The following is a 27,506-nucleotide window of genomic DNA, read 5'->3' on the forward strand; positions in this document are numbered from 1 at the left end:
ATGCGAGCTTCAACTCTTCACAAAAAATCTTCACAAGGTCCTTTGCTGTTGTTCTGGGATGGATTTGCACTATTCGCACCATTGTACGTTCATCTCTAGGAGACAGAACGCTTCTCCTTCCTGAGCAGTATGACGGCTACATGGTCCCATGGTGTTCATACTTGCGTACTATTGTTTGTACAGATGAACGTGGTACCTTCAGTCATTTGGAAATTGCTCCCAAGGATGAATCAGACTTGTGGAGGTCTACACATTTTTTCCTGATGTCTTAGCTGATTTATTTTGATTTTCCCATGATGTCAAGCAAAAAGGCTTGAGTGTGTGATGTCCCTGCCTCTCCCCCTGGTGGGTTGTGTCCCATGGCTTTTATTCAAGTGTTGGAGGAACTGATTCTTATTCAAAAACAAAGACTCGCAAAAACAATGGAAGTGAGCCTGCACCCTGAAACCAAGGTTGCACTTGTAGATGGAACAGCCTTTGGGAACAAACACAAAACGCAGAATACATTAACTCCAGATAAAGAATAATGAGCACTAGTGACAAATATCTCTGCTGAAAATATTATTGACAAATTTTTATTTTGAATTGCTCTGCCAAGGTGAGCATTTAAATGCAGGTTTAGTTTGCTTCAGTCGGTGGCCTTAAAGATTGTAGAGGCGCTGAAACCCTCATTCACACTTGTTTTTGTCACTCTTTGACTACTGCAGCGCCATTCACTACGGACTCCCCACCAAAACACTGGACAGACTTCAACATGTAAAAAATGCAGTTGAGAGTCCTCGACACGCGAGACCTTGGGGACTACATCATCCCACCCTCTTCAAACTCCACTATCTCCAAGTTCAATACAGGATCATCTTCAAATTGCTCATGCTCACCTACAAAGCACTCAATGGACTGGCGCCCACATACCTTACTGACCACCTGCACCCCTTCTCTCCCACCTGTTCACTTCACTCCTCTGACACTTGCCTCCTTACCCTTCCTCGCACCAGGCTCTGCTCCATGTGAGACCAGACTTTTAGCAGTGCAGCTCCCCAACGCTGGAACTCCCTCTCCATGTCAACCTCACAATCCATGCACATATTCAGGTCCACACTAACACACTTCTTCACACAGGCTTACCTGGATTCTCTGTTGTCTTAGCTTTTATCTTCTGTCTAGTTCACGTCCCTGGCTAGTCTCATCATGTTTAGTGTTCTCCATGATTAGTCTGTTTAGTGTGCTTTTATATACTTATTTAATATATGATTATTGATTTTTTTTATCCTGTTGACTTCGGGTGTCATGCAAATATGTAAGTATAGTAATACTTTTTAAAATTTAGAATTTGTTCCTTTCTAAATGAACATCTCAAAATGAACTTGATTGATGTTATCTTGACTGGGGGAAAAAAAAAAAAAACTCCAAAATGGAGCACTTTCTCTTCTGAAATATAATTTTAGGAGTGGTGGTTGATATTTGGGACTGACAAGCACATACGTGCCCATGAAATCTCCAGGTTCCTGGGTCCAGACAAATCAAAGGCCCTTGTGTTCCATGAATTTACACAAGGTTACTTACAGGGTTTACAAAGTTCACCATTATATAATAATCTGAACTATTTATGATGTTGTACATGGCACCATTGTAATCCTTGACCATCAAAACATAGGGGTAGTCGTAGCTTTTGCTGTCATTAAATGTGAAGACTGTAATATTATCAAATCAATTCTCTATGTGTAATTATTCCGTAATTAAACAAATCACGAGATAGTAATTAACTAGGAATTCGGGGCACCACGGGAAAATGTTTATAGAGTTTCAATTTCCCGACTATAACTCTTCAGATATTTTATTATCTTATCGATTACAGTCTTCTATTAATGTATTGTTACCTCATCAGTCTCATTCCTGAATGTCGCAAACCCTTAGATATCTGCATGAACTCTAGAATCAAATCATGAATCAGCAATATACAAATTGGCTAAATTATTTATTTCATATCAATCACAGAATTACATAAACGCACACAAAATAGGTCATACATTGGTTACTAACATAACACAAGGAAAAGTCCCTAGCGGACGAAACCGATATGACGGCTTGGTAGACAAAGGAAAGCGGTGGGGAAAGCTCAAGAGCGGGAAACTCAGTGGAACCACTGTAATACAGTTCATAACTACACTCATGTAAATGAACATGCACTATTTTGAACATGAACAGCCGCTCATTAGAAAATAAATAGCAATTTACATATTTACAAGTGTATGCCTTTGTTGGCCCTCTCTGTGATTGCCGGTCCGTCTGCTGGATAATAGTTCATCAGAGAGTCTCTGGTTGCGTTCCCCAGAAGTCCCAAGGTCTTTCGTGGTTGTAGGTTGTTATAATGGATACGTCAGAGTTCCATTCGAGATGTTCTTAGATTGGATGCGTTTACCAGACTAAAGTATTGAAACAGCTGCAGCCCGAATAATTGGTCTTTAGTTTGTAGATTTTCACAATTTCAGCGTGGGGATGATCTCCACGTTCTCTAGTCTTGTCCTTTTGTAGAGTTGTAGTTTAAACCACTTCACACCAGCATGTTTTGGTCTCTAGAGAGTAGTAGCCATTTAAATGTGGCGACCCCATCCCGGCGTTATCTTGACTAATGTAAAAAAAAAAATGGAAGTGGCTTTTATATTAGAGTAGAAAAGGGGGCGTTCCATGATGCCGATGTAAATGTCTGTGCTCACGGGGTGTGGTCACTGACTAGTTAAAACTTTATATGAAAACCCATACTCATTTAGAAGGCTAACATCACTTTTCATCTTTTCAAAAGTATTCCTATACTGAATCATTTATTTTATACAACATTCAGATGTAAACCCCATAATTGAGAAGTGTATACAGACAAAGAAACAGTAATGTGTGTCTCCTGTCCTTCATGAGGTCACCAAATGAAACAAACTTGACATGACTGTTCCTTAAGTGTCCATGGACCACTCCAACTGATTGGAATAAAGAAATACTGTTAAATTATTCAACCTTTTGACGTTACCATACTGCAGTCTTTCTCTGTGGTAACAAAGGGATTCTCAACCTTCATTTTGGCTGAGGGGGGTAAAGAGTTTTAGGTATTTATGACCATCAAACCTGTGGTGGGAGAGAGAGGGCTATGGTCCTCACCCAAAAAGGTCACGTTATGACAGGGTAGACCTTTCCTGTGTTATCATGTTTGGTTCAGACGATATGATGGAAAATACATTGTCCAGTAATGGCATAATAGCATAATGGCCTCCACGGCAGCCAGGGGGCATTTGTGATGATGTGCATGGTATCATTGTAATCATTGACCATCAAAACACGGGGGTATACATCACCTATTCTGTGTTATCATGTTTGATTCTGAAGATATGATGCAAAATACATTACTTGGTTATGGCGGAATGGAAAATGGCTGCCGCGGCCGCCAAGAGGCGTTTTTGCGACGCCTCCGTATCTGAAAATGTGAAGGAACCAAGGAACCAAATTGTACAAGTGTACCAAGTTTCATGCTTTTGTCGCCAAAAACTTGACACATTGCCTGGACGAGAAGGCAGAGGCTGCGGGGCCTGGTTTTCATAGCTGACTTTGAAAAGGCTTTTGATAAAGTACGACTGGAGTTTATATATAAATGCCTAGAATATTTCAATTTTGGAGAACCGATTTTAAAAAATATATATATACAATTTTTTTTTGAAAAAGTTAAAGTTATGTATAGTAACCCTGTTGCCCTGTTCTCCTCTGCTCATGATTTTAGATGTGTTAACCACATATATGGTTAACCAGAATTGGGTTTGGCGCCCATTTTTGGATAATATGCAATAATTCCCCTGATTACTTAGCTTTCTTGCGCAAAGACATAATATCATGTTCTAACCATATTCTTGATTTACTGTATTTCTTAGTATTTACTCAATGAAAACAATGTGATGCATGTAACATAATAAATCAATCAATAAATATTATATCAAGAAGTTATGAGAAGTGTTACCTTAGATCCTTACCAATTCTAGACAGTGGCAATATTGTACAAAATATATTGGCAATTTAGTACTCATCTATAAAACAAAAGGTCAAGAGTCCATATTAACAACGGAAATTGAAGGACTAACAGTACAGACAGATGGCAAAAACTGTAAAAGAAATTAAGGAACTTATTCAAGAGATCCAGTGTAATATTTTATAAAAATAAAGCGAACTGGATGGAATATGGGGGAAAATGCACCAAAATAATTTTTCAGTCTTCAACAGAAATTCGACCAATGTTTTTTTTTTTATTGAAACTTATTACAAATGGAGTCACTCATGATTCACCGAAACAATATTTTGAAAGAGGAAGTAAATACTTTAAGCATATGTTTTCGTTTCAGTCTCTTCCATCTCCACTAACCGAAGCTAATTGTATGGATTTCTTTCCTATTAATAATGTAAAATTAATCATGTAAAATTAATCTGTACAAAAAGACTCATGTGAAGGCCAAATTACAGAGGAGGAACATCATGATGCAATTAAAGGATTTCAGTCCGGGAAAACTCCAGGGCTGGATGGCATACCAGTGGAGGTATACCAGACTTTTTTTTATATACTCAGAGGACCATTATTAGCATGTTTTAACAACTCCTATATAAACGGTAGATTATCGGACACGCAACAAGGTCTGATTTCATTATTACTGAAACAGGATCCAAGTGGTGTACATATAAAAATCCAGTAAAAATTGAGGCCTCTTACACTTCAGTGTTGTGATGAAAAAATTCTAGCTAAATGCTTGGCGCATATAATTAAAAAGGTATTGTCAGATATTCATCCTAATCAGACAGGTTTTTTACATTGATGATACATTGGAGATAATATAAGACCAGTACTGGAAACAATAGAATACTATGAAATATCAGAGAAACCAAGCCTGGTTTTCATCGCTGACTTTGAAAAGGCTTTTGATAAAGTATAACTGGAGTTTATATATAAATGCCTACAATATTTCAATTTTGGAGAACCTCTTAAAAAAAATGAGTTAGTTATATATAGTAACCCTAGGTGTAAAATAGTAAATAATGGCTACATCAAAGTTTTAAACCGTCAAGAGGAGAAAAACAAGGTTGTCCACTATTGGCATATCTATTTATTATTACCATTGAAATGTTAGCTGAAAAATTTTGATCCAACAATAATATTAAGGGATGAGAAATCCATGGCTTAAAAGTAAAGGTGTCATTGTACACTGATTCATGTTTCTTTTAAAACCACAATTAGAATCCCTCCACAGCCTCAGAGGATCTAGATATTTTTTCTAACCTCTGGATTAAAACCAAATTATGGTAGGTCTACTATATTACGTATTGGATCACTAAAAAAAATCAACTTTTACATTACTGCGTAGTTTACCAATAAAAGGGTCTGACGCGGATGTGGACATACTCGGTAGACATATCCCGAAAGAAAGAAATGATCTCACTCCAATACATTTTTATACACAGTTAGCAAAAATAGATAATATCTTGCTACTATGGAAAGGAAAATACTTATTTGTGGAAAAATCGCCCTGATGAACTCTTTAGTCATATCACAGTTTACCTATTTGCTTGTGGTTTTTCCTACACCTAACCTGCTTTTTTAATTATATGAACAAAAAAGTTTCCATTTTATTTGGAATGGCAAGCCAGACAAAATTAAAAGGGCCTATTTATATAGTGAATGTGAATTCAGAGGGCAGGAATGATTAAATATTAAAGCATTAGACCTCTCACTAAATGCATCAGTCATACAAAAGTTATACTTAAATCCGAAATGGTTCTCTAGTAAATTAGTAAGAATGTCTCACCCCATGTTCAAGAATGGCCTTTTTCCCTTTATTCAGATTACAACTGCTCACTTTTGGTTATTTGAAAACGAAATAATCTCCAATATATTGTTATTTTTTAAACAAGCCTTAGAAAGTTTTTTGCAATTTTTGTTTAATCCACCTGAAAAGACTGAACAAATAATACAACAAATATTGTGGTTAAACTCAAATATACTAATTGATTTTTTTGAAACAACGTATTTTTTTATACATTTTTTTTTTTTTTTAAGGTATAGTTTTTGGTAATTATATCATAAATAGGACTGGTGGAGTTATGTCACACATGCAGCTAACACAGACATATGGGAATGTCTGCTCTACCCAAAATTACAACCAACCAACCAGCATTACCACAAAAATGGAAGAGGCAAGTGGAAGGGGGAAAAAGTAAGGAACTTGTCTGTCAGGCCCTGCATTAAAGACCAAAAGTTAAAGAAAATGGTGATAAATAAAAATAGGTTAATTTAAGGAACAAAAAAAAAGTACAGCTGTGCCATATAAATTGCAAAATAGTTGGGAAGACATTTTCGATATACCGATTCCATGGCACATGGTCTATGAATTGACACGCAAAATGACGCTGGAACTTCACATTTTAAAATTTAAATGATTATACCAAATTCTTGCAACCAATAGAATATTATATATATCCCCATATATATATATATATATATATGGGAGATACAATCTTCCCAGCTCTGCAGATTTTGCTGCGAGGAGGCAGAGTCCTTAGATCTTTTATTTTGGTACTGTCCATATGTAGCTCGTTTTTGGTCACAGGTCCAGGAATGGCGGAAGAATTGCAACATTTACCTAGAACTAACGCTGCAGAGAGCAATACTGGGTGATTTGAAAAGTCAGTCTTTTCAAATTATTGGATCAATAATTATTTTAGCAATTTTATTTTTTTATTTACAATCTGTAGAAGCTATGAGAATAGAAAGGTTCAGTACTTTTGTGAAGCATCACAGCACAGTTGAAAAATATATGGCAAATACAAATACAAAATGGATGGTGTTAAGAGATAAATGGGAGGGGTTGAATTGAGCTGAAGGGTGGGACTAATAACAACAAGGTAACAAATGTAGAACATACGGGGTCTGTAAAATGTATATAGGTTCAGAAATGTTGTCAAATAGCAAAGTTACAAACTGGATGGACATCAGAAATGGAGGAAGGCCAGGACTAAAAACAAACAAAATATAACTATTGTAAAATAGATTGTCTGAAAATGTGTATAGTATGTATAAACTGAAGGTAGAAGCGTAAGTGTTATTGTTGATTAGTTTACTCCAATTGGGGGAGGAGTGGTAGGGTTTGCGGGGAATAATAAAGGTATATTCTAAAAAAAAGTGTGTGTGATATATATTGTGAGCGTACCAAGTAATTAGGCGTCACTCTAAAGCGGGAAGGTGGAATAAACGAGTCAGGAAAAAGGTTTTTCTGATTGAACACGGTTCTCTATTGAGAGTATTTTGTCAACAAAAACATTCAAACATAATCAATGAAAAATCTTCCAAGGAAAAACACACATCTTCTTCTCCAGATGAAACAAGAACACAATAGGATAATCTTTAAACTACAACAAACATAAATCACGGTTTTGTCACCGTCTTAGTGGTTCTTTCAGCACAGCTTCTCTCTCTCGGTGGCCATCTTCCAGAGATAGTTTCCCCCCCACTCTTCTGGTTCCATTCTCTCTTTTATAGGGGAAGGAGAGTATCTCATTAGTACCGTCAGCTGTGCTTAATTGACTCTGGTTACCTTGTCTCCCAGGCTCTGTTGGGCAACTATCCATGAGCCCAGCCTGCCCTCTAGTGGTCCGTCCACATACCTTCCCCCCCAGGACCGAACCGGAGGGTCGGGCGCCAGACGCACCGTCTTGGTCGCGTCGGGACAGCGCGTCTGCATTCCCGTTCCTCGATCCGGCCCTGTGGATGACATGGAAAGAGAATGGTTGTAAAGACAAAAACCATCTGGCTATTCTGTTGTTATTGTTTCTCTTACCAGCCATCCACGTGAGGGGCGCATGGTCAGTAACTAATGCAAACCTCCGACCCAGTAGGTAGTACCGGAGATAATCGAGGGCCCACTTGATGGCTAAGGCCTCTTTCTCTACGGTCGCATACCTCTGTTCCCGATCGCTGAGTTTCCTACTAATGAAGAGAATCGGCTTCTCTGCTTCACCTTTACCCTGAGCTAGTACGGCCCCGAGCCCTGTATCCGAGGCGTCGACCTGCACAATGAACTCTTGTGAGAAGTCCGGAGCCTGTAGAACGGGATCAGAACACAGGCCATCTTTTAACAATTGAAAGGCCTCTTCCGTCTCGTCTTTCCACTCTACCTGGTTTGGCAGGTTTTTCCTGATGAGGTTTGTGAGGGGGTTGGCAATGGTTGCATATCCCGGGATAAAACGGCGATAATATCCTGTTATCCCTAAGAAGGCCCGAACGTCTCGCTTGGTCCGGGGTCGAGGCCAGTCACGAATTGCCCTGGTCTTCTCTGCCTGTGGGCGTATTTTCCCATTCCCCACGGTGTACCCCAGGTATTCCGCTTCGGACAAACCCAGGCAGCATTTATTTGGATTGGCTGTCAACCCTGTGGCTTCCAAACTCACGAGCACCGCCCGTAATCGCAGGAGGTGACTATCCCAGTCCTCGCTGTGGATGACCACATCGTCTATGTACGCCGCTGCATACTCTTGATGGGGCCGTAGAATGGCATCCATGAGGCGTTGGAAGGTTGCAGCGGCACCGTGCAGTCCGAAGGGCATCCTCACATACTGGAAAAGCCCCTCTGGAGTGGCGAAGGCAGTCTTTGGGCGATCCTCCGGAGCCACCGGCACTTGCCAATATCCCTTCGTCAAATCCAGGGTAGTGATGAACTTGGCCTTTCCTAAGCGCTCCAAGAGTTCATCCACGCGGGGCATGGGATACGCATCGAATGTAGAGATGGCATTCACGCCCCTAAAGTCGTTGCAGAGTCTCATACTACCATCGGATTTGGGGACCAGGACTATGGGACTGGACCACTCACTCGTTGAGGGCTCGATCACGCCCATCCTCAACATCTCCCTCACCTCTTTCTTAGCGATGACTCTGCGAGCCTCAGGAATCCTGTAAGGGCGGATATGCACCTTCTTGCCGGGTTCAGTGTGGATATGGTGGAACAGGACATCTGTTTGTCCTGGGAATGGAGAGAATATTCGACCGAAGTTCATAATCAGCTTGTCTAGCTGTCTTGACTGCTCCGGTAGGAGAGTTTGGCCACGGCGCACCTGTGGTAGAGCCTCCTCTTTTCCTTTGCCCTCCAGGGCCATCAAAGCCACCTCCTCCTCTCGTCCATGGTATGTCTTCAGCAGGTTTATGTGATAGATTTGGACCTTCTTCCTCCTGTCAGGTTGCCTGATGAGGTAATTGACCGGTGAGACCCTTTTCATTACCTCGTAGGGCCCCTCCACTGCGCCAGCAAGCGATGTTCGGCCGTGGGCACAAGCACCATCACTTTCTCTCCCACGGTGAACTCACGGGGGTCGCAGACTTATCATAGGCCCGGCCTTGGGTCCTTTGGGCCTTCTCCATATGCTCCTTGACTATGGGCCACACTGCTGACAGGCGGTCTCTCATCAGGGTAACGTGTTCTATTGTGGATCGAAATGGGCATGGTTGGGTCTCCCAGGTCTCCTTGGCTAAGTCGAGGATTCCTCGACAGGGTCTGCCATAGAGCAATTCAAACGGAGAGAATCCAGTGGATGCCTGGGGTACTTCTCGCAGGGCAAACATTAAGTGTGGGAGAAGCATGTCCCAGTTTTTCCCATCTCGGGACACCACCCTTCTCAACATGCTTTTTATCGTTTTGTTCAAGCGTTCACACAACCCGTCTGTTTGAGGGTGGAATATGCTTGTACGTATCTGTTGAACCTGATATAACCGACACAAGTCCTTCATCAACCGGGACATGAACGGGTTCCTTGATCAGTCAAGATAGTCTTGGGGAGGCCCACACGAGAGAACATCAGGAATAACTCCTTGGCAATTCCCTTTGACGACATGTTACGCAGGGGTATGGCCTCCGGGAACTTGGTAGCGTAATCTATAACCACTAGGATGTACTCGTGTCCTCTGGCAGATTTTGGGAGGGGTCCTACGAGGTCCATAGCTATGCGTTCAAAGGGAGTCTCTATGATGGGGAGAGGAATCAAGGGTTACGTAGGTGTGGCCGTGGGGCTGTACGTTGACATTGATCACACGTCCTACAATACCTGGCCACATCCCGGGTGACCCGGGGCCAATAGAATCTCTGCATGATTCTGTCAATAGTCTTGTCTCGTGCCAGGTGTCCTCCTAGGACGTGGGAATGGGCTAACTGTAGAACTGTATCTCTGTATGGCCTAGGCACCAGTAGTAATTCCTGGTTTTCCCCCCTTCGTCGTACGACCCAGTATAAGAGACCCCGCCTGATTGCATAGTAAGGAAGAGGGGGCTCACCTGATCCGTCGACGTTCCTCCCGTCGATCACCTTCACCTTCCTCATGGCCTCCCTTAGGTCTGGGTCTCTATGCTGCGAGGTGCCGAACTGTCCCTTTAATTCCTGGGGCAGGTCGACCTCGGTAGAGGGATGTGGAGGTTGTTCCACATCCCCATCAGGGGTGACCGAGGAGAATCCTTCCAGGTTCCCTCCTCGGATGGAGCTTCAAATATATCCCTTAACGCCTGGTTGCTCCTTCCTTCCTGCGTTGTGTATAGCCCTTCACATGTGTCTTCATCGGTGGTTTCTTGGAATATCTGTCGTAAACGTTGGGTCGCTATTTCTTCCTCTGCTGCAGAGGACGAGGACGCGGCTACGTCTCCTTGTAGGACTACTACCTCGGGCTTGGATTTTCTCTTCTTTCCTGTCCCCCTTCTTCCCGTGCATAACGTCATCTGCCGAAGCTCCTTATATAAGGGACAGTCTCTCCCGATCAATAATGGCACCTTCAGCTGCGGCACTTTCCCGGCCCTGACTGTACACCTTCCTTTTGGAGTGAGAATAGGCAGATTCACAGTGGGGTAATAGTGGGTGTCTCCATGGATACAGGATACGGCTACTTTGTCTGGTAGCAGTGTTGCGGAGGTCACCATCCGCTCCTCTACTAACGTAACCATACTTCCCGAGTCGAGAATAGCTACCACATCTTGTCCTTCGACTTGCACCGGAATCTCTGAGGCTGGGGCTATCTCTGCTAACCAACAGTGTTGATCCTGCCCCCTCAAAACGGGATGTGGGGGTAGGCAGTGATGACTCCGTGACCATGGGCTCATCCTTGCTAGGACATTGTGGGGCATAATGGTTGGGAGACTGACATTTATAACACCGACCCTGCTGTGTGGTGGCTGACTTCTCCCACCTCCGGGAGGGGCTTGGACGTTCGGTGGCGAGCGCGCCGGGGTGAGTCGTGGTACGGGATTGCAAGACTCCTTCCGTTCCTCCTTGTCACTTTTAACAACTCCCTGTAGACCGACATGTTTCCACCGCCTGAGCTATGTCGTCGGCTGACAACGGGTTGGCTTGCCCCACAACCCTTTTAAGTCACTGGGTAATTCTCTCAATATCTTGTCCACTACGAGAGTCTCTATCACATGTCCTACTCCCTTTCCAGGTTCTAGCCACTGTTTCGTCAGTCGTATTAAGGCGAAGATCTGGGCACGGACGGGTTGATCAGCTGTATAGGTCCATTGATGGAACTTTACAGCCCTATCTCTGGCAGTCAGCTGGTACCGGGACAGGATCTCGGTTTTTAGTCGCCCATAGTCCGCAGCTTCGTGGGAATCCAGGTCAAAATAGGCTTCCTGAGCCACCCCGGTCAAAAGAGGGGCTAATGCGCTCGCCCATTCTGTGGGCGGCCACTCTTCCAAGGTGGCCGTCCTTTCGAAGGTCATGAGGAAGGCCTCAATATCATCCTCCTTGGAGAGACGAGGTAAGATGGCGTGAGCAGCCGCTCTTGGCTTAACTCTAGGTTCTTCTAGTCGGTTCAGCTGTTGTTGCAGGAGTTCTATGGTTGTCTGCTGTGCCGTGATCAATTGTTGTAGTAGGGTGTTATCCATTGTTCTTGAATGGTTCCTCCGGGTCTACTGGAAGAATCTTGATTTACTCACTTATCCTTGTGTCACTCGTCCACCTAATGCCCGCATCCTCCACCAATGTGAGCGTACCAAGTAATTAGGCGTCACTCTAAAGCGGGAAGGTGGAATAAACGAGTCAGGAAAAAGGTTTTTCTGATTGAACACGGTTCTCTATTGAGAGTATTTTGTCAACAAAAACATTCAAACATAATCAATGAAAAATCTTCCAAGGAAAAACACACATCTTCTTCTCCAGATGAAACAAGAACACAATAGGATAATCTTTAAACTACAACAAACATAAATCACGGTTTTGTCACCGTCTTAGTGGTTCTTTCAGCACAGCTTCTCTCTCTCGGTGGCCATCTTCCAGAGATAGTTTCCCCCCCACTCTTCTGGTTCCATTCTCTCTTTTATAGGGGAAGGAGAGTATCTCATTAGTACCGTCAGCTGTGCTTAATTGACTCTGGTTACCTTGTCTCCCAGGCTCTGTTGGGCAACTATCCATGAGCCCAGCCTGCCCTCTAGTGGTCCGTCCACAATATATATATATTATACACATAAAAAAAAATGGAATAAAACATTTAAAAACATTTAATTTTTTTATTTTACAAAATACCATTGAGCATTGACAGTAGCTAATCTATCCACCTCTTTCCCCCCAATCATTTTTTTTAGGTGAAGGACATCTCACTGGAAGCCACAGGAGCTTTGTGAAGCCAGGGGAACACAATACATGGAGAGATGACCAACCGATCACTGTTGATGAGGAAATTGGAACCTCAACCCAGCACATTATCTTGATTGAGGTTAGTGGAATAGAGTTGCATAAAAAATGTTACTTTGTAAATCAAATGTGTCCCGTTTTTCAGAAAGGCTATTCACTGTCTTACATGTACATCCTTATGTATCTGCCATAGAGGAGCTTGTGAGACTTCCCTATGACATTTTTATCCAATTCAACTAGTTACTGGTAACAACCTCCTCTCTTCTTGTCAGGCTGCAGATGCAGAGGCTGCAGGTCCTGGGGTCAAGCAGGAGAAGTCTGAAGGAGAGGAGGACCCACAGCACAGCAGAGACATCCATATTGGAGCGCCCCCTGAATCCACGGAGGACCTCGCCGCCACACCCCAGCCCAAGACCCGACGCAGCATCATGGAGGTCAGTGGAACGCCGAACAACGTCCTCAAGTCAGAGACCGACACAGAGACTTTAACTGTGACACACAGGCTTTTACACACAGGATCTGACCAAAGATCAGACCCAGAGAGAATGGTGCTGGGGAGACTGGGCTGTCCTCCTCCTCCTGGCTCAGAGTATTTACCGGTATTACATCAGAACCAGAGGATGGTTAATTCCCGTGGAGATGGTGACACATTAGACACTGGTGGTGATGATCTGTCTTGTTCTTACACTACAGCAACGGACCCTGGCAACATGCCCTTGGGTTTAGAGACACAGACTGATCTGTTTAGACGGGACTGGAACCGGTACAGTAGTAGTGTATACACTGAAGGGTGCCTAGACAAGAAAGGGGAGGGTCTCGTCGTAGATGAGGTGACTGTGAAAGTGGAGAGCGACCCTCCTCTGACATGGAATGCCGACAAGACTCACTTAGGAGAAGGACACTTGCAGGGCAACACCAGTGACTTCTTAGACTACAGTGAAAGCTTAGAGACAAATCTGAATGTTGCGACCCACTCCTCTTTACACGCTTTCGGGGATCGTGACCCCGTGTCCACGTCATTGGGGCCTTCCGATTCACAAAACCGCATCCTTTTCGATCAGGTATTGAACTCAAACAACAGGGCTAGAGTCCAGGCTCAGGGAGGAGGAGTCACATCAGGCAATATTAAAGAGAAACGGTTCCTCTGCATGTTCTGTAACAAAGGCTTCAGGTGCCTCCAGAATGTGGAGATCCACCAGAGGGTCCACACAGGGGAGAAACCGTTCAGCTGTACCCAGTGTCACATGCGCTTCGCCCAGGCTGGAACCCTGAAGCGGCACCAGAGGGTCCACACAGGGGTGAAACCCTTCAGCTGTACCCAGTGTCACATGTGCTTCGCTCAGGCTGGTGACCTGAAGAGGCACCAAAGGGTCCACACGGGAGAGAGGCCATTCACCTGTAATCACTGCTTGAAGAAGTTCTCACAGAGGAGCTACCTCCGGATACACCTGCAAAAAAACCATTCCACTCCTTAACATAGAAAGTAACCATACCACTTGATAGCTTCTGACATTTAGATCAGTCCCTGCATTAAAGGAACACTCATCGAGATGATGTAGATGCAAAAAGTAAACAGCAGTAGTGGGTTAATTTCTACAACTAAGAGCGTTGAAGTGCAAGGCCCAGGGATTGTGGGAAATACAGTAACTTCAGAAAGTATTCAAACCCCTGGACTTTTTCCACATTTTGTGTCACTGGCCTACACACAATAACCCATAATGTGAAAGTGGAATTATGATTTTTACAAATGAATAAAACATTCTAAGCTGAAATATCATTAAGTAATCAACCCCTTTTGTTATGGCAAGCCTAAACAAGTTCAGGAGTAAACATTTGCTTAACAAGTTACATAATAAGTTGCATGGACTTACTCTGTCTGCAATAATAGTGTTTAACATGATTTCTTGAATGACTACCTCATCTCTGTACCCCACACATACAGATAATTGTAAGGTCCCTCAGTTGAGCAGTGAAAACACAAATTCAACCACAAAGACCAGGGAGGTTTTGCAATGTCGCACAAAGAAGAACACCTAAAAAATATAAAAATGCTGTACATTGAAATATCCCTTTGAGCATGGTGAAGTTATTAATTACACATTGGAGGGTGTATGAATACACCCAGTCACTACAAAGATACAGGTGTCCTTCCTAACTTATTTGCCGGAGAGTAAGGAAACTACTCGGGGATTTCACCATGAGGCCAATTGTGACTTTAAAATAGTTACAGAGTTCAATGGCTGTGATAGGAGAAAACTCAGGATGGATCAATAACATTGTAGTTACTCCACAATACTAATCTAATTAACATAGTGAAAAGAAGGACGCCTGTACAGAATAAGAATATTCCAAAACTTGCATCCTGTTTGCAATATGGCACAAGTAAAACTGAAAAAGATGTGGCTAAGAAATTAACTTTATGTCCTGAATAAAGTGTTATGTTTGGGGCAAATCCAACACAACATGTGCCACTCTTCATATTTTCAAGCATGGTGGTGGCTGCATCATGTTATGGGTGTGCTTGTCAACAGTGAGGACTAGAATTATTATTATTTTTTTTTTATCATAAAAATAATAGAGCTAAGCACAGGCAAAATTCTAGATGAAAACCTGTGTCCATCTGCTTTCCAACAGACACTGGGAGACAAATTCATCTTTCAGCAGGACAATAACCTCAAACACAAGGCCAAATATACACTGGTTGCTTACCAAGACGACATTGAATGTTCCTGAGTGGCCTATAGTTACAGTTTTGACTTAAATCGGCTTGAAAATTCTATGACAAGACTTGAAAATGGCTTTCTAACAATGATCAACTTGACAGAGCTTGAATGATGTGCAAATATTGTACAATCCAGGTGTGCAAAGCTATTCAAGATTTACCCAGAAAGACTCGCTGCCGAGTGTGATTCTATGATATATTGACTCAGGAGTGTGAAAACTTATGTAAACTTCATATTTCTGTATTTCATTTTCAATGCATTTGCAAAACTTTCTGAAAACATATTTTCACTTTGTCATTATGGGGTATTGTGTGTAGACGGGCGAGGAATAAAATATTTTTTGAATTCAGGCTGTAACACAACAAAATGTGGAATAAGTCAAGGGGTATAAATCCTTTCTGAAGGCACTGCATAAGGCATATATAGTGTCAGCCTAAACAGTTTGTTACATAGTGTTTGTACTGTGTAAGCAAGTTTTTACCAACTCCAGTCCTCAAGTCTGGAGTTGTAGCCCCGGACAAACACACCTCATTCAACTCAGAGGGCTTGATGATGAGTTGACAAGTTGAATCAGGTAGCCTAGTGGTTAGAGCGTTGGACAAGTAACCGAAAGGTTGCAAGAACGAATCCCCGAGCTGAAAAAACTGTTGTTTTGCTCCTAAACAAGGCAGGTTAACCCACTGGTCCTAGGTCGTCATTGAAAATAAGAATTTGTTCTTAACTGACTTGCCTAGTTAAATAAAGGTTAAATAAAAACATTAAAGGTGTGCTTGTCCAGTGCTACAATAAAAATGTGTTCTGTTGGGGGACATGAGGACTGGAGTTGGGAAACACTGTTGTAGGATACATGATATTCACACATACCTAGTTCATTACTTCCATTCAACTGAATACACATTATCAAGTTCATGCAGATTATTTGTTGAGACGTGTATGTGTGGTTTTCATATGGTGTATTTAAAACTTGTTTATGTTTAATAAACACAAAATGGGACTTTTCATTGAGGCTTTCATTGAGACTCTCTTTTGTACACAATCACATCTGATCTCACCCTATTCTACATACACACATCAGCGCTTTATAACCATTATACACTTACTAAATATACCTACACATACCCACATAACTAACACCTACTGTACACCTCATAGTTTAGTCAGGTTTGTCTGATGATGACTTTTGACTTGTCATAACTGACTTGTTTTTACCCACAACTGACTTGTTTTTATCCACCATGACGGGTTTAACAACAATGAAGTCATTCTGTAACTACAGTATAGGACTCAAACGTAGTGGAGATGGGTAAACACTCCATGTTGAAAGTCTGTTTATTATCTGTGTGTACGTACCTGAGGGAGTGTATGTCTGTGTAATCTGTATTACCGGTCTCTTCCAGGAGGAGGGTCCAGAGATGCTGCTGGTGAAGGAGGAGGGGTGTGAGGAGGGTCTGGGGAACCCTGAGGGGACCATGGTCATGGAGGACAACCAGACTACACCTCCTCCTGAACCCACAGAGGAACTAGCTGAACAGCACAGGACCACACACAGTCTCACTGAGGTTAGCCCACTGTGAACTACTGTCTGAATGGTATTAGGTCAGGGCCTGTATCCACAAAGTGTCTCACGGCTGATCACAGATCATAATGAATGAGTTGGTGGGGAGCTGATCCTTGATCAGCACTTCTACTCTGAGAATCTTTATGGATATGGCCCCTGGTCTTGATAAATTCTGTCTTAAGTGTGGGACCATGTCTTTCAATTATCAAACCATTAAAGAGTGTCAAGTAATCAAATTAACTAACACATTTGCATTTTTTAAATCCCACATCCTCTCACTCTGTATCTCTAACAGTCAGTAGACATGGAGGATGGGAAGCCTGATCTTCTGCTGGTCAAAGAGGAGACAATAGAGGATGAACCAGAGAGCATTGATCTGCTGAGTGGACTAAAGATGGGGGAGCAAGGTAAGAGAGAAATACATATAGCCTACATACAGTAATAGATCTTCAATGGGAATAGTGTTGCACCTGGCTATTGTTTTAAAGACATTACAATGTCAGACAAAACTCCATATGTAGAGTTTTCTCTGCCATTTTTGTAAAGTCTATTTTGTAACCTCTTCCTGCAGGTGGTTGGCTGGGGGCTAAAAAAGGAGATTGGGCGGCCATCTTGGATTCCCAGACTAGTGCAGCCAAGGGCCCAGGGGACGACATCACTGAGCAGGCCAGGACCAGAGGCGACATAGTGGAGGTCAGTGGATGGGACAGCGTCCTCAACTCTGGGCTGGGGAACAACACTGTTAACCACAACCAGAAACAGACGGTCGAACTCAAAACAACAACCAAACTTAGTCTCCATGACAACAGACAGGCTGAGACCAGGACGAGGTTTAGATTTGGTCTGCAGGGACAGGGAGGTGTCCATATGCGGCAGGAGAGAACAGACACAGACTCTGCTAGCGATGTTCCGTCCTGCTCCTATAGTTGTGATTCAGAGACACTGATGGCACCTCAGGTTAACCCCCCAACAGGTACTGCCTTCAGCCTGCCTTCTATAGGATCTATCAACTGGAACATGGACCCTGCGACAACACAGACACTTCCTGGCCTTCATCCTCCTCACACTCTCCTTATGTTAAACCAGACCTCAGACAATGCCAGTGCCTCAACACTAAATGGCTACACAAGCCCATTGACAAATGACAGTAGTGGTAGTAATGCTGTCAGCAGATCCGGTGACAAAGAGAAGCGCTTCCCATGTTCGTTCTGTGGGAAAGCCTTCAGTTTCCCTAAACAGGTGGAGATCCACCAGAGGATGCACACAGGGGAGAAACCATTCAGCTGCCACCTTTGCCAGGCTAGTTTCTCACACTCCTCCAACCTGAATAGGCACCAGAGGGTCCACACAGGGGTGAAACCCTTCAGCTGTACCCAGTGTCACATGTGCTTCACCCAGGCTGGTCACATGAAGAGGCACCAGAGGGTCCACACAGGTGAGAAACCCTTCAGCTGCCCCCAGTGTGAAAAGAAGTTCTCCCGCCAGAATCAGCTGAAGATGCACCTGAAGTTCCACACGGGGTAGAGGCCTCCTACGCACTGCAGGAAGAGGTTCTCAGAGAGGAGCTACCTTAGGATACACCAGCTGAAAAACCATTCCACTCTTTATAAAAGTAATAATTCCACTCGATAGCGTCTGACTTTTAGATTAAATCCTACATTAAAGACAATTCATTTGAATTGTAGTCAGCAGAAAAGATCCACAGATGCATTTGGAATAACGAAAGTAACAGATTTCAGTTTTGAATTTTTCTGGGTAGAATATTGCATCGAGACAATGTGACATATAAGGCATTTAAGCAATTCAAAAACGTTCCATTATAAATCTCAATCTGGGTCAGGTGGGCATCATTTGAAAGCATATTATATTTCCAACATGACTTGCTAAATTCTAAAATACGATCTTACAGTGTTAGGCTTTGACCACGCACTTTAGACAAACCGATCGCATTAGAATGGAGTCATAGCCTCCCGGGTGGCGCAGTGGTCTAAGGTACTGCATCGAAGTGCTAGCTGTGCCACCAGAGACTCTGGGTTCGAGCCCAGGCTCTGTCGCAGTCGGCCGCGACCGGGAGGTCCATGGGGCGACGTACAATTGGCCTAGCGTTGTCCGGGTTAGGGAGAGTTTGGCAGGTAGGGATATCCTTGTCTCATCTCGCACCAGCGACTCCTGTGGCGGGCCGGGCGCAGTGCACGCTAACCAGGTCGCCAGGTGCACAGTGTTTCCTCCGACACATTGGTGCGGCTGGCTTCTGGGTTGGATGCGCGCTGTGTTAAGTAGCAGTGCGGCTTGGTTGGGTTGTGTTTCGGAGGACGCATGGCTTTCGACCTTCGTCTCTCCCGAGCCCGTACGGGAGTTGTAGCGATGAGACAAGATAGTAACTACTAACAATTGGATACCATAATTGGGGAGAAAAAGGGGGGCACATTTTTTTTTATACATATAAAAAAGGAGTCAGTTACGGCCCGAAAATCGGACGTCTCACAAAAACGTCTGTAGCGTCCGAACGGTTTGGCGTACAAAACTAATATTACTATGGAAAGATGGGTCTCTCTCAAACACAATGTTCTCCGTTTTGCTCTACGACCCCACAAGTATCACAGGTAATCGGTGCCGATTTAAAACAATGAATGGAAGTATGGAGGTAGTTTTGTGCCTACCCAAAAAAAGAAGAATACACTAAGATCATATTTTCTAACTTAGTGAGTCATGTTGGAAATAGAACAAGCTTTAAAATGATGCCCACCTGACCCAGATTGAGATTTATAATGGAACATTTTGCATTGCTTAAACAACAATGGTAATTGTGTTATGGTGGGAATACAGGGCTGTGTAAAATAAAAAGTGTGCTTGCTTCAGTTCCTCAACTTCGAAGCTAGGAGAGCTCAAAAAGCAGCTTATATTTGAAGGCTCTTTCCTTGAATCATAAAAGTGCATTGAAATTATGTGGGAACTGCACAGTTTGGAGAGGTGTGTGGCCACTTGGAGACACCAGTTAGGCCTCTCACTCAAACCCTTGTAATTTTCCAATAAAATTATTTTCATGTTACTGAATACATCCAGAGTACTTTGAGATTTCGTTATCAACAAATGCGGCAAAATCCAGTAAAAGTGAAATGCACATAAAATCAAGTGTTCTGTTTGGATTCAGTCTTATCAGATGAACTGTTGTGTCCTCACCTTTGGAGATTATGGAGAAGTGATCAGACAGGTGGGGCGCCAGGTATCCTAGTGGTTAGAGCGTTGGGCCATTAACCAAAAGGTTGCTAATTCGAATCCCCGAGCTGACAAGTTAAAAATCTGTCATTCAGACCCTGAGCAAGGCAGTTAACCAACTGTTCCTAGGCCATCATTGTAAATAAGATTTTGTTCTTAATTGACTTTCTGAGTTAAATAAAGGCCCAATTAAATAAATAAATACATAAAGTGTCCCCTTTGAACTGTTACCATGGTAATGCATATACTTTTTATATTTATTCTATAGGAAACATTTCAATATGACCTTTTCCATATAGGCCTATGTCCACAAGTGTAAAGGGTTAATGAGAAAGGAATGCACTTTATCAAGTTCATGACGATTTTTTTGTTGAGATGTGTATGTGTGGTTTTCTTATGGTGTATTTAAAAATAGTTTATGTTTAATAAACACAAAAATGTGACTTTTCATTCGAAGACTTTCATTGAGACAATTTCGTATACATCAGGGCCTGTATCCACAAAGCCTCTAAGAGTAGAACATTTGTCATAAGTAGATAGAGTAGATAGATACATTTTTACTCCTACTCTGATGGGTAAAAATAAAAGCTATGTGTGAAGCCTCTTTAGTGATAAGAGACATACCTAGTTGACAGAGTATTTAGGAGACATCATGAGGTGTCCTAACCAGCTAAAAGTTACCAGCAGGTGTCTTGATAATAGAAAAAAGCAGCATTTCAGTGGTTCCTGCACCACATGCAATTGCTTTGGAGACTTTGGAGTGGTTAAAAGAAATTCTAAATGAACAATCCATAAATGATCTAGACCTACATGCAACAGTATCTCTTGCAGTTTTTGTATGTATAAACTGGAAGTAGAAGCCAAAATGTTGTTATTCAATAGTTTACGCCAATTAGGGGAGGGGTGGTCGGGTTAGTGGAAATTAATAAAGAAAAACACATTTTCAAAGATGTGTATATGTATTTTATATGTGCAGTTGAAGTCCGAAGTTTACATACACCTTAGCCAACTACATTTAAGATCAGTTTTTCACAATTCCTGACATTTAATCCTAGTAAAAAATCCCTGTTTTAGGTCAGCTAGGATCACCACTTTATTTTAAGAATGTGAAATGTCAGAATAATAGTAGAGAGAATGATTTATTTCCGCTTTTATTTCTTTCATCACATTCCCAGTGGCTCAGAAGTTTACATACACTCGATTAGCATTTGGTAGCATTGCCTTTAAATTGTTTAACTTGGGTCAAATGTTTTGGGTAGCCTTCCACGAGCTTCCCACAATAAGTTGGGGGAATTTTGGCACGGAGTTTGAAGGTAGGCCTTGAAATACATCATCCACAGGTACACCTCCAATTTACTCAAATGATGTCAATTATCCTATGAGAAGCTTCTAAAGCCATGACATAATTTTCTGGAATTTTCCAAGATGTTTAAAGGCACAGTCAACTTAGTGTATGTAAACTTCTGACCCACTGGAATTGTGATACAGTGAAATAATCTGTCTGTAAACAATTGTTGGAAAAATGACTTGTGTCATGCACAAAGTAGTTGTCCTAACTGACTTGCCAAAACTATAGTTTGTTACACAGAAAGTTTTAATGACTCCAACCTAATTTTATGTAAACTTCCAACTTCGACTGTATGTGTGTGTGTGTATATGTGTGTGTATGTATTTGTGTGCATGGTGGTGGTATTCGGAAAGTATTCAGACCCCTTGACTTTTTCCACATTTTCTTACGTTACAGCCTTATTCTAAAAATGATTACATTTATTTTTTCCCTCATCAATCTACACATAATACCCCATAATGTCGAAGCAAAAACAGGTTTTTAGATATTTTTGTAAATGTATTACAAGTACAAAACTGAAATATCACATTTACATAAGTATTCAGACTCTTTACTCAGTACTTTGTTGAAGCACCACGATTACAGCCTCAAGTCTTCTTGGGTATGACGCTATAAGCTTGGCACACCTGTATTTGGGGAGTTAATCCCATTCTTCTCTGCGTTGCTGCACAGCTATTTTCAGGTCTCTCCAGAGATGTTCGATCGGGTTCAAGTCCAGGCTCTGGCTGGGCCACTCAAGGTAATTCAGAGACTTGACCAGAAGCCACTCCTGCGTTGTCTTGGCTGTGTGCTTAGGGTTGCTCAACTATCAAACATCTCCAATCCAAAGTTACATCTAGAATTGGCTTCCTATTTCACAACAAAGCATCCTTCACTCATGCTGCCAAACATACCCTCGTAAAACTGACCATCCTACCGATCCTCGACTTCGGCGATGTCATTTACAAAATAGCCTCCAATACCCTACTCAATAAATTGGATGCAGTCTGTCACAGTGCCATCCGTTTTGTCACCAAAGCCCCATATACTACCCACCACGGCGACCTGCCCTCGCTTCATACTCGTCGTCAAACCCACTGGCTCCAGGTCATCTACAAGACCCTGCTAGGTAAAGTCCCCCCTTATCTCAGCTCGCTGGTCACCATAGCAGCACCCACCTGTAGCACGCGCTCCAGCAGGTATATCTCTCTGGTCACCCCCAAAGCGAATTCTTCCTTTGGCCGCCTCTCCTTCCAGTTCTCTGCTGCCAATGACTGGAACGAACTACAAAAATCTCTGAAACTGGAAACACTTATCTCCCTCACTAGCTTTAAGCACCATCTGTCAGAGCAGCTCACAGATTACTGCACCTGTACATAGCCCATCTATAATTTAGTCTAAACAACTACCAATTCCCCTACTGTATTTATTTATTTATTTATTCATTTTGCTCCTTTGCACCCCATCATATCTATTTCTACTTTGCACATTCTTCCACTGCAAATCTACCATTCCAGTGTTTTACTTAATTTATATTTGTATTTACCTCGCCACCATGGCCTTTTTTTTGCCTTTACCTCCCTTATCTCACCTCATTTGCTCACATTGTATAGACTTATTTTTCTACTGTATTATTGACTGTATGTTTGTTTTACTCCATGTGTAACTCTGTGTTGTTCTATGTGTCGAACTGCTTTGCTTTTTCTTGACCAGGTCGCAATTGTAAATAAGAACTTGTTCTCAACTTGCCTACCTGGTGAAATCAAAATAAATCAAAATACAAACTCGCTATTGTTATTTTACTGCTGCTGTTTAATTATGTGTTACTTTTATTTTAAATGTTTTACTTATCTAATTGTTTTACTTTACTTTTTTATTTTCTTAACTTCTTACAGCATTGTTGGTTAAGGGCTAAGGGCTTGTCAGTAAGCATTTCACTGTAAGGTCTACACCTGTGGTATTCGGCGCATTTGTGACAAATAACATTTGATTTGTTGTCCTGTTGGAAGGTGAACCTTCACCACAGTCTGAGGTCCAGTGCGCTCTGGAGCAGGTTTTCAACAAGGATCTCTCTGTACTCTGCTCCGTTCATCTTTCCCTCGATCCTGGTTAGTCTCCCAGTCCCCACCACTGAAAAACATCCCCACAGCATGATGCTGCTACCACCATGCTTCACTGTAGGGATGGTGCCAGGTTTCCAAACTCTAAGCGGGCTGTCATGTGCCTTTTACTGGGGAGTGGATTCAGTCTGGCCACTCTACCATAAAGGTCTGATTGGTGGAGTGCTGCAGAGATGGTTGTTCTTCTGGAAGGTTCTCCCATCTCCACAGAGGTTCTCTGGAGCTCTGTCAGAGTGACCGTTGGGTTCTTGGTCACCTCCCTGACCAAGGCCCTTCTCCCTGATTGCTCAGTTTGGCTGGACAGCTAGCTTTAGGACGATTCTTGGTGGTTCCAAACTTCTTCCATTTAAGAATGATGGAGGCCGGGCCTCCTGAGTGGCGCAGTGGTCTAAGGCGCTGCATCGGAGTGCTAGCTGTGCCATTCTGGGTTTGTGTCCAGGCTCTCTTGCAGCCAGCCGCGACCGGGAGACCCATGGAGCAGCGCACAATTGGCCCAGGGTCGTCCGGGTTAGGGGAGGGTTTGGCCGTCCGGGATGTCCTTGTTCCATCGCACATTAGCGACTCCTGTGGCGTGCCGGGCACACTGACACAGTCGCCAGGTGTACAGCGTTTCCTCCGACACGTTGGCAAGGCTGGCTTCTGGGTTAAGTGGGCATTGTGTCAAGAAGCAGTGCGGCTTGGCTGGGTTGTGTTTCGGAGGATGCACGGCTCTCGGCCTTTGCCTCTCCCAAGTCCTTACGGGAGTTTCAGCGATGAGACAAGACCGTAACTATCAATTGGATACCACAAAAACTGGGGAGAAAAAAGGGTAAAAAATTATGATGGAGGCCACTGTGTTTTTGGGGACCTTCAATGCTGTAGATATTTTTTGGTACCCTTCGCCCAGGTCTGGCCTTGACACAATCCTGTCTCTGAGCTCTACGGACAATTTCTTCGACCTCATGATTTGGTTTTTGCTCTGAAATACACTGTCAACTGTGGGACCTTTTAAATAGACAGGTGTGTGCCTTTCCAAATCATGTCCAATCAATTTAATTTACCACAAGTGCACTCCAATCAAGTTGTAGAAACATCTCAAGGATGATAATTGGAAATAGGATGCACCTGAGCTCAATTTCAAGTCTCATAGCAAAATGTCAACCTGTTTTCGCTTTGTCACTTTGGAGTATTGTGTGTAGATTGATTAGGCAAAACAAATAATTTCATACATTTTAGAATAAGGCTGTAATGTAGCAAAATGTGAAAAAAATTATAGTTTTGGCAAGTCGGTTAGGACATCTACTTTGTGCATGACACAAGTAATTTTTCCAACAATTGTTTACAAACCACGCAGCTGTCATACCACTCAGAAAGGAGACGCGTTCTGTCTCCTAGAGATGAACGTACTATGGTGCGAAAAGTGCAAATCATTCCCAGAACAACAGTAAAGGACCTTGTGAAGATGCTGGAGGAAACAGGTACAAAGTATCTATATCCACAGTAAAATGAGTCCTATATCGACATAACCTGAAAGGGCGCTCAGCAAGGAAGAAGCCACTTTTCCAAAACCGCCATAAAAAAGCCAGACTACGGTTTGCAACTGCACATGGGGACAAAGATCGTGCTTTATGGAGAAATGTCCTCTGTTTTGATTAAACAAAAATATAACTGTTTGGCCATAATGACCATCAGGAAAAAGGGGAGGCTTGCAAGCCGAAGAACACCATCCCAACCGTGAAGCACGAGGTGGCAGCATCATGTTGTGGGGTGCTTTGCTGCAGGAGGGACTGGTGCACTTATACAAAATAGATGGCATCATGAGGTAGGAAAATTATGTGGATATATTGAAGCAACATCTTAAGACCTCAGTCAGGAAGTTAAAGCTTGGTCGTAAATGGGTCTTCCAAATGAACAATGACCTCAACAATACTTCCAAAGTTGCAGCAAAATGGCTTAAGGTCAACAAAGTCAAGGTATTGGAGTGGCCATCAAAGCCCTGACCTCAATCCTATAGAAAATTTGTGTGCAGAACTGATAAAGCGTGTGCGAGCAAGGAGGCCTACAAACCTGACTCAGTTACACCAGCTCTGTCAGGAGGAATGGGCCAAAATTCACCCAACTTACTGTGGGAAGCTTGTGGATGGCTGCCTGAAACATTTGACCCAATTTAAAGGCAATGCTACCAAATACTAATCGAGTGTATGTAAACTTCTAACCCACTGGGAATGTGATGAAAGAATTAAAAGCTGAACAATTCTCTCTACTATTATTCTGACATTTCACATTCTTAAATTAAAGTGGTGATCCAGGGAATTTTTACTAGGATAAAATGTCAGGTATTGTGAAAAACTGAGTTTAAATGTATTTGGCTAAGGTGTATGTAAACTTCGGACTTCAACTGTATTTACAGCACCAGTCAAAAGTTTGGATACACCTACTAATTCAAGGGTTTTTCTTTATTTTTACTATATTCTAATAAGAGTAAAGACAAACTATGAATTAACACATATGGAATAATGTAGTAACCCAAAAATATTTTATATTCTTCAAAGTAGCCACCCTTTGCCTTGATGACAGCTTTGCACACTCTTGGCATTCTCTCAACCAGCTTCACCTGGAATGCTTTTTCAACAGTCTTGGAGGAGTTCCCACATATGCTGAGCACTAGTTGGCTGCTTTTCCTTCACTCTGTGGTCCAACTCATCCCTAACCATCTCAATTCGGTTGAGGTCTAGTGATTGTGGAGGCCAGGTCATCTGATGCAGCACTCCATAACTCTCCTTCTTGGTCAAATAGCCATTACACAGCTTGGAGGTGTGTTGGGTCATTGTCCTGTTGAAAAACAAATGATAGTCCCACTAAGCGCAAACCAGATGTGATGGCATATCTCTGGAGAATGCTGTTAGCCATGCTGGTTAAGTGTGCCTTGAAATCTAAATAAATCAGACGATGTCACCAGCAAAGCACCATCACACCTCCTCCATTCTTCACAGTGGGAACCACATATGCGGAGATCATCCGTTCACCTACTCTGCATCTCACAAAGGCACTGCGGTTGGAACCAAAAATCCCAAATTTTGACTCATCAGACCAAAGGACAGATTTCCACCGGTCTAATGTCCATTGCTCTTGTTTCTTGGCCCAAGCAAGTCTCTTTTTCTTCTTGGTGTCCTTTAGTAGTGGTTTCTTTGCAGCAATTTGACTATGAAGGCCTGATTCTCAGTCTCTCTGAACAGTTGATGTGTCTGTTACTTGAACTCTGTGAAGCATTTATTTGGCTGCAATTTCTGAGGCTGGTAACTCTAATGAACTTATCTTCTGCAGCAGAGGTAACTCTGGGTCTTCCTTTCCTGTAGAGGTCCTCGTGAGAGACAGTTTCATCATAGCGCTTGATGGTTTTTGCGACTGCACTTGAAGAAACTTTCAAAGTTCTTGAAATTGTCCATATTGACTGACCGTTATTTCCTAAAGTAATGATGGACTGTCGTTTCTCTTTGCTTGTTTGAGCTGTTCTTGCCATAATTTGAACTTGGTCTTTTACCAAATAGGTCTAATATCTGTATAACACCCCTACCTTGTCACAACAGAACTGATTGGCTTATACACATTAAGAAATAAATCATTTCCTCAAATTAAGTTGTAACAAGGCACACCTGTTAATTGAAATGCTTCCAGGTGGCTACCTCATGAAGCTGGTTGAGAGAATGCCAAGAGTGTGCAAAGCTGTCATCAAGGCAATGGGTGGCTATTTGAAAAATCTCACATTTAACATTTATTTTGATTTGTTTAAAACACTTTTGTGGTAAGTACATGAGTCCATGTGTGTTATTTCATACTTTTGATGTCTTCACTACTATTCTACAAGTAGAAAATAGTAAAAATAAAGAAAAACCCTTGAATGAGCAGGTG

At 42.5% G+C, this 27,506-nt stretch overlaps 1 protein-coding gene across 1 annotated transcript in view; it reads left to right on the forward strand.

Moving 5' to 3' along the window:
• The window catches only part of LOC135574036 (hypermethylated in cancer 2 protein-like), a 28,522-nt gene extending 7,903 nt beyond the window's left edge, over positions 1-20,619 (forward strand). Inside the window, exons 2-6 of the mRNA XM_065024800.1 lie at positions 12,626-12,756; positions 12,947-13,108; positions 16,795-16,956; positions 17,251-17,362; positions 17,527-20,619. Of these exons, the coding sequence (XP_064880872.1) occupies positions 12,626-12,756; positions 12,947-13,108; positions 16,795-16,956; positions 17,251-17,362; positions 17,527-18,479 (1,520 nt within the window). The 3' untranslated portion in view covers positions 18,480-20,619. The remainder of the gene's footprint in view (positions 1-12,625; positions 12,757-12,946; positions 13,109-16,794; positions 16,957-17,250; positions 17,363-17,526) is intronic.
• Positions 20,620-27,506: the final 6,887 nt, after the last annotated feature.

The sequence above is a fragment of the Oncorhynchus nerka genome, linkage group LG11 (genome assembly GCF_034236695.1).
Source record: "Oncorhynchus nerka isolate Pitt River linkage group LG11, Oner_Uvic_2.0, whole genome shotgun sequence".
Lineage (NCBI taxonomy): Eukaryota > Metazoa > Chordata > Actinopteri > Salmoniformes > Salmonidae > Oncorhynchus > Oncorhynchus nerka.